The sequence below is a fragment of the Lethenteron reissneri genome, chromosome 4 (assembly GCF_015708825.2).
Source record: "Lethenteron reissneri isolate LAM-NWPU_2019-01 chromosome 4, ASM1570882v1, whole genome shotgun sequence".
NCBI classification, from domain to species: domain Eukaryota; kingdom Metazoa; phylum Chordata; class Hyperoartia; order Petromyzontiformes; family Petromyzontidae; genus Lethenteron; species Lethenteron reissneri.
Genome location: NC_083782.1, coordinates 7,812,964 through 7,827,352, shown reverse-complemented (window position 1 = coordinate 7,827,352; position 14,389 = coordinate 7,812,964). Strand labels below are relative to the sequence as shown.

General features: G+C 58.7%; 1 protein-coding gene across 1 annotated transcript in view; it reads right to left on the bottom strand.

Moving 5' to 3' along the window:
• ROR1 (receptor tyrosine kinase like orphan receptor 1) overlaps positions 1 to 14,389 on the bottom strand; it is a 79,724-nt gene that overhangs the window by 3,865 nt on the left and 61,470 nt on the right. Inside the window, exons 6-10 of the mRNA XM_061564111.1 lie at positions 11,093 to 11,410; positions 10,133 to 10,378; positions 5,346 to 5,545; positions 1,630 to 1,851; positions 10 to 389 (exon numbers count right to left, since the gene is read on the bottom strand). Coding sequence (XP_061420095.1) covers positions 10 to 389; positions 1,630 to 1,851; positions 5,346 to 5,545; positions 10,133 to 10,378; positions 11,093 to 11,410 — 1,366 coding nt within the window. The remainder of the gene's footprint in view (positions 1 to 9; positions 390 to 1,629; positions 1,852 to 5,345; positions 5,546 to 10,132; positions 10,379 to 11,092; positions 11,411 to 14,389) is intronic.

Genomic DNA, 14,389 nt, shown 5'->3' with positions numbered 1-14,389 from the left:
TAGACTCACCTGTGGACAAAGTGTCGCGAGGCCAGGTACTCCATTCCGGCCGCCACCTGCGTGGAGAAGCAGAGCAGCTCGCGGCGCTCCAGCACGGGGAAGCCGAGCACCTCGCCGCCGCCGCCTCCTCCTCCGCCGCCGCCGCTGCCGCTGCCGCTGCCCTCCTGGTTGCTGCGCCGCCCGGCCGCCGTCGCCGCCGAGATGAGGAACTCGCGCAGGTCGGTGGCCCCGCCGGCGCCGCCCGCCCCGCACGCCGGATACTCGAACACGAGGCACGGCGGCTGCTGCTGCTGCTGCGGCGGCGCCGGCGGCGGCGACACGACGCCCAGCAGGGCGCACACGTTGGGGTGCGCCAGCGCGCCCATCAGGCGGGCCTCGTGCAGGAACTCCTGCGAGCGAGCGCGGGCGGTCAGCGCGCTGAGCCACAAACCCCCGGCAACCCAGGTTCGATTCCCGGGTCACGGACAAACAACTTTGACGATTCATCTTCTTGGTTCTTTCGGTAAAGTCACGTAGAATGGAAATAATAAGATAATCAAATAAAACATAAGATAATTCTCACGACGTTTCGGCCACGAAACGTCGTGAGAATTATCTTATTATGTTTTTTTTTTATTTCCATTCTACGTGACTTTACCGATAAGAACCAAGAAGATGAATCTCTGCAGTCACGAAAGCTTTAAATCGAAATGTAACTTTGACGATTGTCCGAACCGGTCCTGGGCCTCCCCTAGGTCGACTCGGCCTCAAACGAGTACCTGCTGCGATGTGTAAACAGCGCTGGGGAGAAAAATGCGGCTGAGGCCACCCGCTTCAATGCCCTGCTGCAGTCCAGCCAGGGCTGTCCCGATGGGGCACAAGATGTGACGCAGCATTTCCCTGCACCTACTTTGGCTGCCCGCTCTCATGAGAATTAAACGTTGCTTTTGACCATCATACGACGAACATTACTCTCATATAGCAGAGTGGCTAGGAGAGTGCTGCCCCTTTACTGCGTGCGGGCCAGACTGCTGTCACTTGGAATTATCTCAGAGTTAGATCCGTGATTATCCACTTTTGTGGTCCATTCTCCATCCCGACGAGTTGCACTGCCGTGCGAGAGATCCGAATGTACTCTGTCTCGTGAAGAGAAAGTGCAATCGGCCTAAAATTGGGCAGGAGTAAAAAGAATCGCCCCAAAAAAAAATCTAAACAAAAACTCGGGACGTTTGTAAATGGACAAGCGAGCGAGCACACGACAGTGTCCTCCGCTGCTTGCTGGGATCGCCGGAGCCCGGAAGCGCCCCCCCCCTCCCCCCTCGATTCAAGAGACTCACAGAATCCATAACAACGATCCCAGCGCCAATGTAAAGTGCCAGTGCCAAAGACAACTTCACTGTCAATGTCATCACCATCGTCATCACCATCGTCATCACCATCGTCATCACCATCGTCATCACCATCGTCATCACCATCGCCGTCGTTTTCACAATCACCGTTACACCATCATCATCAACGTCGCCATCACCATCGTCATCACCATCGTCATCATCATCGCCATCGTTTTCACAATCACCGTTACACCATCATCATCATCAACGTCATCATCATCATCATCATCGCACTCGTGCCGTTCTGTGCGACCCGCACCTGCCAGAGTCGCGCGTCGCTCGGGTCCCGCAGCGTCTTAACAGCGACTTGCTGGGGGGCGGTCGCGGAGCTTCCGGGATGCTGGGGGGGCTGGCAGGGCCCCCCAGCTGACGAGGGCCCCCCGGGCAGGTAGAGCACCCCCCGGTAGACCTTGCCGAAGGGGACCTCGCCGAGCTCCTCCAGGATCTGCAGCGACGAGGGGGGCAGCTCCCGCAGCTTGAGCTGCGGCGACAGGAAGCCAGGGAACACGACGCGGGAAGGTCAAGATGCAGCCCCGCGCAATTCCTCGCTCGTGCCGCCGTCGGCGGAAGGGGCACACGGGCACCGTAGGGAGATCTTTCAGAGGCGACGTGGCCGACTCTTTCGCGTCGGCCAGACGTCTCGGAGGAAGCGGAGGTGGTGGGAGGTGTACCCACGCTTTACCCTGCAATAGGCAATCCGACGATTGACTGTGAAATACACGGCTGGGTAGCGAGGAGGCAGCAGCAGGAGGAGGGAAGTTTTAGGAAACCTGCCCCCCCCATTGTTGCCACTTCCACACCTGGACATGCAATCGAACGTGTGTGACCTCGATGTATGTTGAACTAATTTCGCAGCATACGTAGTCAACCATGCTAGATCGGAGGTGCGGGGAAGGACAACAAAACTAAAACAAAAATCCGTTCTTAAGAAATGAGTTTTCATTTGCGAGTGTGGTCATGGTAACCATCACAGCAATGGAACAAAATATAAATACATATTACACATGCAACAACGTACTATATATATATATAAATACATTAAAAGGAAATTGATATTTTGCTGCAGAAATCCACGCACGTGAGAGCCAGCTCCATGGAGCTTTCTGGGAAGCGTGCGTGTTATTCTTTCTCTTCGGCCCGTTCCTGGAAATCTCATTTTTTGGAAAACCTGCAGCTGGAGTTGCCGCAGCAGGTGAGAGAGGCAGAGAGAGACGCAGGCAGGAGGAGAGGGAGAGATGCAGGCGGCAGAAGGCAGAGAGCCAACCAAGCGAGCTCCCCTGAGACATGGTCCGACTCTGCTGTGGAACGGGGCAGGTACCGGCACCGCCGCTGCCACCGCATCTGCACCGGCTGGGGGGGGGGGGGGGGGGGGGGGGAGTGGTGGCTGCTCGGTACCACCTGGAGAGAAACATGCTACCCCCCCCCCCCCGATCGTGGACAATGTCAACCAAGGGCAATTCCCACTGCGGGGGCAGTGTCAACCATGGGGGCAGTGCCCACCACGTTGGCCACGTTCAGGCCAATGGCTCAAAGGACCACAGATCCCAGATTGGGATTCAAATTTTATGAACAATCCCAGAAACTTAAGTTCAATTCCCAGCCATAATTTACTTCTGGTGCGAGTGGGATTTGAACCAATTTAGGGCATCACCTGTCAGCTCAGCCTTAATTGTATGCGCGTACATGTTGAGTCTATGTATGTGTGTATGTTGAACTTCTTTCACACCGTACGTAGCCAAACGTGTTAATTGGTAGGTGTGGGGGAAGGACAATTAAACACAAAAAAGCAGTTATAAAGAAATTAGTTTTTGATCTAGATGATTCAAAAGCCCATAGCTCCAGTTGCTTCCTAATTAAAATGGTGCGGTGTGGAACCATCAGCACTCCGTATGGTGCTTGCCACACCATCCCTTTGTGCAGTTAACCCCGACCAGTCCGCATTGGATACACGATGGCACCTCTGCGTCTGTGTGCGTGTGTTGGCACTCCGCGCGGTTGCGCAACGGCCCTCTGGGTCGCATTCACTTCAACAGGTCCCGGACGCATTTGCCGAGCCCCCTCCGGGGCAATCCGGCTGCATGGTCAACGCTGGTCCAAGTCCACGTCTCGCACCGCAGCGGCCATCCGCCCCTCCGCTCCCTCGCCGAGCCTCATGGACTCCATCGCGGGAGGGTCTCCCCTCCTGCCCAAGTCTTTCTTTAATCGCGCAGGTGCAGTGGGTCGCGCAGGTGCGTGTTGCGATGCGGTCACGCACGCGTAAGTAGAACGGTGGGGGGGGGGGGGGGAGGAGGATTGGGGTGACCCCCCCGCATTCTCTCTCTCTTCCATTCCCCGCGAGATTCGGCGCGGCCCCGGCGAGGCCAGCCATGCTCAGCCACGCCATTAAGCGGCGCCCCGCGTGACCCCGCGTGACCCCGCCACCCGTCTCCTTAAGTGCCTCCACGTGTCGCCGTGGCCACTTATCGCAACCATCTGCTCCCGCCGAGGAGGAGGAGGAGGAGGGTGTTTAAGCCAGAACCCGAGCTCCGTCACAACACAGGGACGACTTTCGTGTAAATCGGGCGCCCATAAATCCCCGAGTGGAAGCCTGACCGAGTGGCCGGGCCGCCGGGACAAACGTGCGCAGACACGCGCGTGCGTGCGCGTAAACATCCGTTAGCGTGTCGACCTCCCGGGCGCGCGGCTAAACGTTCTCGAGAATGAGCGCCGACCCCGCCCTCCCCCCCCCTTCGCGGGTGCCCGCAGCCCCAACACATTCTCGCCGTCATCGGTAGCCATAACCCATCCACTGCTGGATGACGGTCTGCCAAAGACGCTCTCAGCCGACGCTCTCAGCCGACCCCCTCCACGTGGAAGTAGCACGAGGCGGAGAGTAACGTGGAGGGAGAGGTGCTGGACCATGGCTCGCCGCCACGTGGGATGTCGCCATCCCATCACGAATGCGCGTGACACAGCAACCCATCGAGCTCCTGTACAGGAGCAGACGATTTCGCTCCATCTCCGTGCCGGGTGCTCGCGCGAGAGGCCCCCCCCCCCTCCCCCCCATGATACGAGGCTCGTCCCCGCTAGCGACTTTTGCCGGAGTGCCGGTGTCCCCCAACTCGGCACGATCACTCGGCCTCGTGCTCGTCTCCCTGCTGTGGAGTTTAGTTCCCCGCTCGCGACTCCTCCTTCACAGGCCTCGTGCCACTTTCTCCGCCTCCGATCCACGCGCCGCAGCGAAACATTTTCGCGCCAATGTGTTGGCAGCAGCGCGCAAGGTGTGGACCGCGAAAACTCACGAGGGCCAATAACTCCGCACACCGTGGGAGAAAACACCGACGCACGGCAGGCGATGTTCTGTGCAGTGGCCCTTATTCATCGCAGGGCGACGGTGGCAGGAGAGTAATCTCCATCGTCTATCGCAGGACACGTCGCAGCGAGCAAGCGCGAAGATCGTGCGTTCGCGAGGAGCGGGCGAGGAGGTGACGGCACGCGGGAGAGCAGCGCCGGGAATTCCGCGAGCGGCACCCTCGTGCGCAGGGGGAGGGTGCGTGGGGGATGCTCGCAAAGCAGGGGGTTGGGGGGGGGCCCTTCGAGTGGGCGAACGAGCGAGGAGCAGAGCAGGCCTCTCCTCGACGCTGGCTCGACGCCGGCTCGACGCTTCAAAGCGTCTTGCGAAACTCCACATACGAGCTCGCAAACGCACACGCACGCACCTGGCATGTAAATCGAAGTGGTAAGAGTGGGACCGCGAGTGTAATTAAATGCCGGAGGTGTATTTTATGCGCCGATGCCGATCGTTTCGCCCAACATCTGTTTTTGTACTCTCCCCGCTGCGGCAGCCGCCGGGAGAGACCGTTCTCCCGGCCACGAGCACCACGGGGGTCCACTGGTTCCTTATTTCCTGCCAACACCGCGGCACCACGGCACCTCCGCCGGAGCGCGCGCGGAGCCAGGCGAGTCCCGCGAAGGCAACCGCCCGGCCTCCCTCACCTGCTTGTGCGGCGTGAGCAGCGACAGCTCCATGTCGTGGCGCGCCACCGGCTTGGCCTGCGAGCGGGGCGACGCCGCCGACGACTTGCGCTGGTTGCGGCAGACGCAGACGAGGAAGAAGAGCAGCGCGACCAGCGCCGGCACGGCCAGGCTGGGGATGAGGATGTACACGATCTCCATCTTGTTGTTCTCGCGCGGAGCTGCGCGCACACACACGACAGCAGCAGCCACCGTCACTACCGCGGGTCGCTGTTCCCGCTTGTGGATTCCCCCCCCAACCCGTGCCGAGGACTCGACTCCATGTACTTCCCGGTCAGCCGAGGCCTATTAGTACTGTACAGTCTCCTGCGATGAAGTCGAACACAGCAATAGCGCACCTCTGGTTGGCACGGTTGGCTACGTACGGTGGGAAAGAAGGTCAACGTACGTGTGCATACCGGTCCCAGGTCTCGGTGCAAAAAAAATTCCTGCCGCCTGAATGCAGCCCTGCGCCACGCACTCATTTACAGCCGAGGATACTTAAGGGAGGGCCCCCGTGCCGGGTTCTGATACAGCACTCCCCTGATGATGTCAAGCGGAGGCCGGGAATTGAACTCAGATCTCACGGTTTGTAGTGCACAGCGCGCACACCGGCTGCGTCACCCCTGCTCACACAGAGTAGCGACAACAGTGACGACCACGACGGCGACAACAGCGATGACAACGATGATGACAACAGCGACGATGAGGATGATGACGACAACAACAACGACGACAACGATGATGACAACAGCGACAACAACAACAGCAACGACAACAACAACAACAGCGACGACAACAACAACAACAGCGACGACAACAACAACAACAGCGATGACAACAACAACAGCGACGACAACAACAACAACCGTGACGACGACGGCGACGCGCGGCCGCCATTCACCACCGAGTCGACTTTTTTTTTCTTTCCCCACAGAAAATTGCCGGCGTCGCTTGCGCCGCCGGCGGGGGCACGTGTTGCTCATTAGTGGCGGCCGCGAGAGCGCCGATTCATAAACCCGGAGCCTCCATTCATTTGACCTCTTGCCGCAGTAGTAGCAGCAGCAGCAGCAGCACCACAACGGCTACCAGCACCAGCAGAAGCTGCCTCGGCCTCTGCAACAGCAGCAGCACCACCACCAGCACCACCACCACCAGCACCACCAGCAGCACCAGCACCACCACCACCAGCAGCAACAGCAGCACCACCAGCAGCAACAGCAGCATCACCACCACCACTATCAACACCATCACCACCACCAGCAGCAGAACTTCCCATTGTACAGCTCCTCACACTTTCTCTACCGCCCGGCCTTGTGTAGACAAAGATAAAGCAGTTCCCCCCCGACAGCCTGCACACGCCGTTGGCGAAAGCGCTGTTGGCGAAAGCGCCTATGAAGGCCGGCATGGCACAGGAGGGGCCGGGGTGGTGTGTGACCGGCCCCGCACCCAGCTGCCTTCGTCTCCCCAAGTCCGATGTTTTACAACAAGGCCCCACTGCCCATTTAAGGCCGGGTCGCTCTCGTCGAGTCCCAGGACCGGTCGAGATACTCGCCACCGACGGGGCCCCCCAGGTGAACCTGGACGGCGGGGGGCAGGGGGGGGGAGCACCCTCTTGGGGCCAGTGCAGGACCCCCACTCTCTGCTGCACGTTGGTGGGAAACAAAGGGGGAAGGGGGCGGGGGGGGGGATCAAAAACACGCGCTTGGCTCCGAGCAGCGGCGGAGCGCGGATTCCTTTCCCCTCGCTTTTGAACCGAACCTGGAAGATCTGGGCACGGTGGGGGGGGGGGGGGGGGGGGGATCATGAAAATGTGAGCGCCAGTGCAAAAAACCAGACCCCGCGCCCATGCTGTGACAACACTTAATATTGAGGTGCACGTAAATTTAAACTTGTGCAGTCTTTCTTGTCTCTCTCTCTCTCTCTCATTCTTCCCCGGCTGTGTCTGGGCGGCTGGAATTTCCGACCGGGGCCGGCGTGTCAGCCCTCATCGGGAGAGGTCATCCGTCAAACGCCGGGCGGGCAGCAGACTGAGCCCACAGCTGCACTGGGTTTTCGATGTGACCTGCCCCCCTCCACCCCACTCCCCCCCCCGTCACAACTCCCCCCCCCCCACCTCCGAACACTCTTCCTCCTTACCCACCCTTCTCTGGTGTCTCTCTATCCATCCCTCCTCACCGCCATCTCTCCTGTAGCTGCCCTTGCGAGCCCCCCCCCCCTTCCCTCTGCCCCTCCTCCCCCCTAATTCCGCCCCTCCCTCGGTTCGGCGCTGTGTCTTGTGGGGGGGGGGGGGGGGTGATTCATGTGCAGAACGAGGAGATTGACAGGAGGGGGGCGGGGGAGGAGCCCAGATTGAGAGTGACGGGAGGGGGGAGGAGCTGGGATGGAGAGAGGAGAGAGATGGGCGTGGGGCGGCGTGGCGGTGCGGGTGGCCGCGAGCTCGCCTCAAATGTACCGTTGAGAGGGTCGAACGTGAGGCAAGCGACCTCCTCCACTCTGCTGCCTGGAACCTTGTATCACCCCCCCCCCAACGCCGCCCCCCCCCCCACGAACAGAGAGCGGAATTTGGGATGCAGCGGTGGTTGGGCTCTGGGCGGGCGGAGCGAGCTTATGAGGGCCACGGTGACCGAGCATGCCCGGTGGAAGCCCCCCCCCCAACCCTCGCTCCTTGTCAAAAGCAAAGGTGCAGCCCTGCATCCGCTCGCTCGCGCCATTGCCCCGGCCGAAGGGCCTTCATTAGAGGGTGCTTTTGGCGAGCCCCTCCAGGAGACGGTATTTGGCGGCCTACTCTGTCCGCACTGGACAGGTGTCTACGAAGGAGGTGGTAGTCGCCAGACCTTAGCCCACCCCCACCGCACGACTAACCGTGGATGCGACCATTTACACCACTGGGGATGGACAGAGGTGATCGGCGAGGTTGGGGGGGGGGGAATTTAAGAAACTCGTCCCCGCTGTTTCAACGGTCGCGCGCGCCGTGAGATGGAGTCGAACCGGCGACCTCTGGATTGCAAGTCCGGTGTGGTGGCCGAATGTCACACCGCCGCCGTGGCAGCGTCCCGACAGCCCGAGTAGAAAGTCGGGCGGAAAAAATCGGAGACTTTTGATATCCTTTGGTTGGCGGCAGCCGCGGCGTGGCTAATGCACCGCGTGCGTTACCAATCCGGCAGACAACCCGAGTTCAATTCCCGGCCACGGTTATCATCAGTTGCGAGCGATATCCGAAACGGTTCTGCGCATACCCCACCGTCAGAGCCATGCGTGTACGTACGTTGAACTTCTTTTGCACCGTATGTAGCCAACCACGCTAATGAGAGGTGCAGAAAAGGGGGAGGGGCAACAAGAACCATGCTTTGTAACACACGCTTGTGCGCGCTTGCTCGCTGGCGACGAGCTCCCGAATTAAAATCTCCGCGCTTCATAACGCGACAACGGAGGGCGCCCCTGCGACCCCGGGAAAAAATTGTGGGGGAATGCTCATTCATGAGCAAATGAAATCATCCCGCGGCCTAGCGCGCAAAACGGAGGTGGTGATCCTGTGTGACGCCGTGGTGGAATCTCCGCCTGAAACAGGAGCCCGTTTGTTCGGCGGAGGATAGAGACTGCGCGCGCAAGCACGTCGGCAACGTTTCTGCTTAAACAGTGAATAATTGAAGCTCCTTAAAAGGGAGGCAGTGGGGGGGGCGGGGGGCAGCGGGTCAGGGCTCTCGGCTTCAGGGTCAACCTGCCGAGAAGAATGGGACGACAAATGAGATCAACGACCTTGACTCCGGTGGCTGTGCGCGTGATACCGCTCCTCTGCGGGGGCCGGGCAGCCGCTGTTGTGGCTGCTGCCGCGATGCTTTGTGACGTACGTGTACCAGAGGTCGCAAACGGGTTTTGATTCCTTACCCGTACCCGGCCGCACCAGGGTCACAAACGGGTACCTGTACCCGTACCCGGCCGTACCCGTACCCTAGCCGTACCCGGTCTCCCATGTATGCGTTTTATAGTGTGTGCATTTGTGCCGCTTGCCACCCATGCCGTCGTATGCTGTGGCAGCCTTCATAGGTGTTCTCAAACAAAACTTGCTATACCAGGGAGCTTTATACTTGTATGTGTGTGTGCACAAAAGGTATAAGTTTCAGGTTTACACATTTGAGATCTTCGCATATTTAAGAACATTTTTCTATCTCTTTTTTTAGATAGACATGATACTTATTGAATGTGTCTTCATGCTGGTCACTCAATGCTACATCTAGACCCTACGACTTTTAAACATTTCCTGCTGAACCCATAAAAAGCCAGGAACTCATGCCTAGCATGCGCGCATGTGTGTGCGTGCGTGCGGTCGTATAGTGGTTGGTGCACTGCGCTACATGGCCAACACCAGTGATGATTATTTGAACCGGTCCTGGGCCTCCCATAGGTTGAATCAGCCTCAAATGAGTACCTGGTGTGGTGTGTAAACATCGCCACTAGGGAGACAAAGGCGACCGGGCGTGGTGCTAGACACCCACCCCCTGGTGTGCCGTTCCGGCCTTCATAGACGCTCACAAACAGCACTCGCCCCAACAGTCTGTTCAAGCCATAGGGAAAGGGGGTGTTGATCTTTGCGTGTGCGTCTTTGCGTGTTCTACACTTGCGCATGATGGCAGGAGCTCGATGCAAATGTCGAGGTCTCCTGGCCACGACGAGAGGGCTTCGGTGGGATCTTTGTCTGCGCGTGTGTGCGTGCGTGCGTGCGCGTGCGTGCGTGTGTGCATGCGTGCGCGTGCGTCGCGGCCACTCACAGCAGGCCGGCACGTCGCACACCTCGGCGCGCACCGACTCGTCCAGCGTGAAGCACCAGGGCGCCTCGCGCTCGGCCCCGGGGTTGCGGCAGTACGCGTGGCCTCCCGCCAGCTCGGGGTGGCGCGCCGGCAGCAGCGCGTGGGCGTGCGGGTAGTGCGAGCTCCACGGCTGGCACTGGTGGCCCGAGCGTGTCACGCTCGCCGTGCCGCGGTACTCCACGCCGCTGGCGTTGAAGCACTTGTGGTCTGCCCGGCGGGAGGCGACAGGCTCGGGGTTACGCGGCGGCCTAGAGGTTGCAAGGACGGTCGCGGCCTGAGCGACCTCAACGTTAATTCATTGAATAGCGACCACTCTGCCCACCTGTCCGCCCGCCTAGCCCGCTCCCTCCCCTCCTCACCGGCTTTGTTCACCATGTGGTAAAATTGTAAGCTTTTTTACTTTGATCAAAAATAGTTTTTCTAGTCCATGCCACCTTCCACTTGGTCGCTTAGTTCATCTCAACTCAAAGAAATTTCCATTAGGGTCAAAGTTCCGGATGCAGGGACGGACATCTAGTGGCCCTTACTTCTCCGGCCCACTATCCATGAGCATCGCTGTTTCATCGGCACCTGCGTGCGAGCTGCAGAGAGGGTTTTCGTTATCCAGCGAAACTAAAAAACAAGCGGCACAATTGTAATGCACTTAAGAGCCGCAGGGAGATGAGCAGTAACAGGAATATCAAAATTCTCTTGCAGTATCTCATCATTCTTTCCTTGATATCGTGTCTTTTCGAAGAAAAAAAAATACAAATATCTCCCCTGTTTCAATTCACCCCGTGACCCCTCCCGTCCCACCCTATCCCACCGTCCCACCCTATCCCACCCTATCCCACCGTCCCACCCTATCCCACCGTCCCACCCTATCCCACCGTCCCACCCTATCCCACCGTCCCACCATATCCCACCATCCCACCCACCCACCTCGGTCAATGGGTTTCGCCGCGGGGATGCCCACGCGCACGCAGTTGGCCGCCTCGGGCGTGCCGGTGGGCGGCAGTTCGTCGCAGTTGGGCAGCCGCAGCGCCATGAGCAGGATGTGTGAGGAGCGAGCGACCGCGTACTCGGCGAGGCACAGGTCCGTCTCCAGCGCCTCGCACTCGTCGCGGCAGAGGTCGCGGGGTCGCGGCACGGGCGAGCGCTCGTCGCACGACGGGAACGCGTAGTGGCACAGCGACGGGATAGCGAAGCGTGAGCAGCGGTCCGAGAGCTGCGTCGCCGTGCCGATCATCGTCAGCGCCGCTGCGCGGGATGGGGGAGGGAGCGGGGGGCGCGATGCAGAAAACAACTAAAATGCAAGTCGAATGAAGTTTAAACCGGGTGAGGGCACAAGGAACCAGGATGAGTCTCGTATGCAAGAGTGACATGGGTCACAAAAACGATAAGAGCAATGATGACCGAGTTAAATGGAAAGCACAGCAAACACAGAAAATGGTGAAAATGTATTAAATCCACCCCTCCCGTCTCTTTGAGTGGGATCGGGAGGGGGAGGAATGTGTGGGTGAGGTAATGTGTGGGCAACTCCCACCTCTTCCAAGGCATCTGGTAAACTGTGGAAGAGTAGGCCAAATACCCTCTCTTGTGGCGGCTTCTCTCGAAAGCATTGGCGACGAGACTGAAACCAGTCTGGCCTGTAATAAAAATGAATCAAAGAGTGGGATTGTCTAGGACTCAATGTCGTGTGCCATCTGGCTGTGTCCGGAGGTTTTTGGCCTAACCTGGGAAGGTGGAGGGGGGGGGGGGTGGAAGAGAGCGTGCTTTTGCGGCTCGGCCTACAAAAGTAAACATTTGGCGAGCGCAAAAGCACGCGGGGGGCTTGTTTTTCGTCCTCCGCTCGGATGGGCGCGAGCGCTCGCCCCCATGAGTCTCGGCGGCGACCCAATGTCGGTTCGCACCGCCGGGTGGTCGCGCGCCCACCGCAAAGAATGGCGGGGAAGCGCAACATGGCTGGTAATATCAAAAGGCGCTCCCCCTCCCTCCCGCCCCCCCCTCCTTTTTATACCACGTCGGCTCTAAGACCGGGGAGACAGGGCGGATTTATTCTCCACGACGCTGGCTTGTCGCCCGATGATGCTGGTTGTAGTTACTGGCGAGACGCCGTGCTCGAATTGTGGGTCTCCGAGCACACCGATGTTCCTTACTCGTAACGACTTGGCACGCTTGATTTACGTGACAAACCCCTTGGACGATTGGCTGTGTTGGGCGGTGGCGGGTTTAACGACATTCATCTTCACGCGATCTAACCCAAAAAACCTCTTATGGACAAAGCGCTCCCTCTCCCTTAATTTGCGGTGGCTTTGACCCGCGCCCGACGTCAGAAAATAAAAAGATGGTCCCTGCAGTTAAACCGGGACATCAAGCTGTGGACAAAGCCTGATTTGGCATCAGCAGAACCACTGCCCTTTTGACAAGCACAGCGATCGTCCTCGCAAGCGCTCGGGTGGTGTTTTTTGGCGGCGCGCAACACCTTGTTCGTTACATCCCCCTCCGCCTCGCAGGTTTTCGGGAATTCCGGGTTTTTTTTCTCCTCCCGACCAAGGGCACCTTTGCTCGGATTGTCGCCTATCCGCCGCTCTCTCTCTTTGCAAGCCATCGCTTTTGACGAAGGCGTTGCGATTTTTTCGTCAGTCGTGCAACACCGCCAACGCAGCACAGAGGTCGCAACCGGGTACCCGATACCCGTACCCTACCCGATACCCGGCTACCCGTACCCAGCCGGGTACAGGTACGGGTAGCCGTTTGCGACCCTGGTGCGGCCGGGTACGGGTACGGGTAGGCCGTGAGTTACTGGTGTCACTCATTTCGGGTAGGGTACGGGTAGGGAACGGGTACCCGTAACCCAGCCGGGTACGGGTACGGGTACCCATTTGCGACCCTGGTGCAGCCGGGTACGGGTACGGGTAAGGAATCAAAACCCGTTTTCGACCTCTGACGCAGCATCACCAAGCCGTCCGTTTAATCCCAACACAGGAAGGGAGAGAGGTTAGGCAATTTTGTTGGCACCGCCTCTGGCTGCAATTTTCACTTGCCTGCGGTTTCCAGATTCAATCTCCTGGCTCGGCACTTGAAACATGGGTGAAAGTTTCTTGAATTCCCCCTGCCTGCCTGCCTGTCTGTCTCTGGCCATCTAGCAGCATAAACACGGATGCCCCCGCAGTTCGTCTGTAATGGGCAGTAAACACACGTGTGGTGGGGTAAAGCACGTGAAAATCCCAACCGCTCACCAAGACGGCTAGTTAGCGCGGAAGAGAGAGGGGCCAAAACATCGTGCCACCTCCTCTGTGACTTTGTGGTCACAGCAGCAGAATAGACCCAAACACCACTCCGGAGCGCCCTTTCGACCAGGCCCCTTCCGCCAGCATTGCAATGGGGCAGGCAATTGCAGGGCTGCGCCTTCACAACCCCGTCCCGTTGTTAAATGCGTGAAACCGTAGGAGGTGGAGCGATTGCCCAACGGCAATTTTGCGCTGCGCTGTAAATCCGGTGACCCCAAATTTATATTTCCAACCACAGCTCACATCAGTGGCGAGAGTGACATCCGAAGCACGGAGGAGAGGGGGTTGCCAAAGGCCTGTACAGACATATGATTATGCTACTGTGTGACACGCACACACACACGCGCGCGCGCGCATGTAATGATTTTAATGTTTTAAGAATGTGGGATTCTAGCGCAGCCAGCATTTATTAATGTACACCACGGGAAGGGCAGGAGGTCGTGTATGTTTACTGCTCTGGGAGCCCCCAAATTAATGCAGCTGCTCTGCCGCTCCCCTCGCGTTCTCGTTTAAACAAAACAAAAAAAACGTAAACCCGGGCCAATAAAATTAATGCAACGCAGAATGACCGCCGAGTGTCAGGGGATACGCGGCAACGTCCTCCAGAAACCACTCGCAGCAGACGTGAGGAGGCTCCCACACGCACACACACACACACGAGGCAATGATCCCCCATATATCCTTGACAGGCTGTTTGGGGCAGGTGGTGTTAGCGAGCACCGATGAAGAAGGCCGGCACGGCGCACAAGTACACACAAAGACAAAGTTCCCCCGTATAGCCTTAAACAGACTGTCGGGGCAAGTGCTGTTAGCGAGCACCTACGAAGGCCAGAACGGCACATGAGGGGGTGGGTGGCCAGCACCACGCCCGGCCGCCTTTGTCTCTCTAGTGACAATGTATACACACAGCACCAAGTACTCATTTGAGGCTGAGTCGACCTCGGGG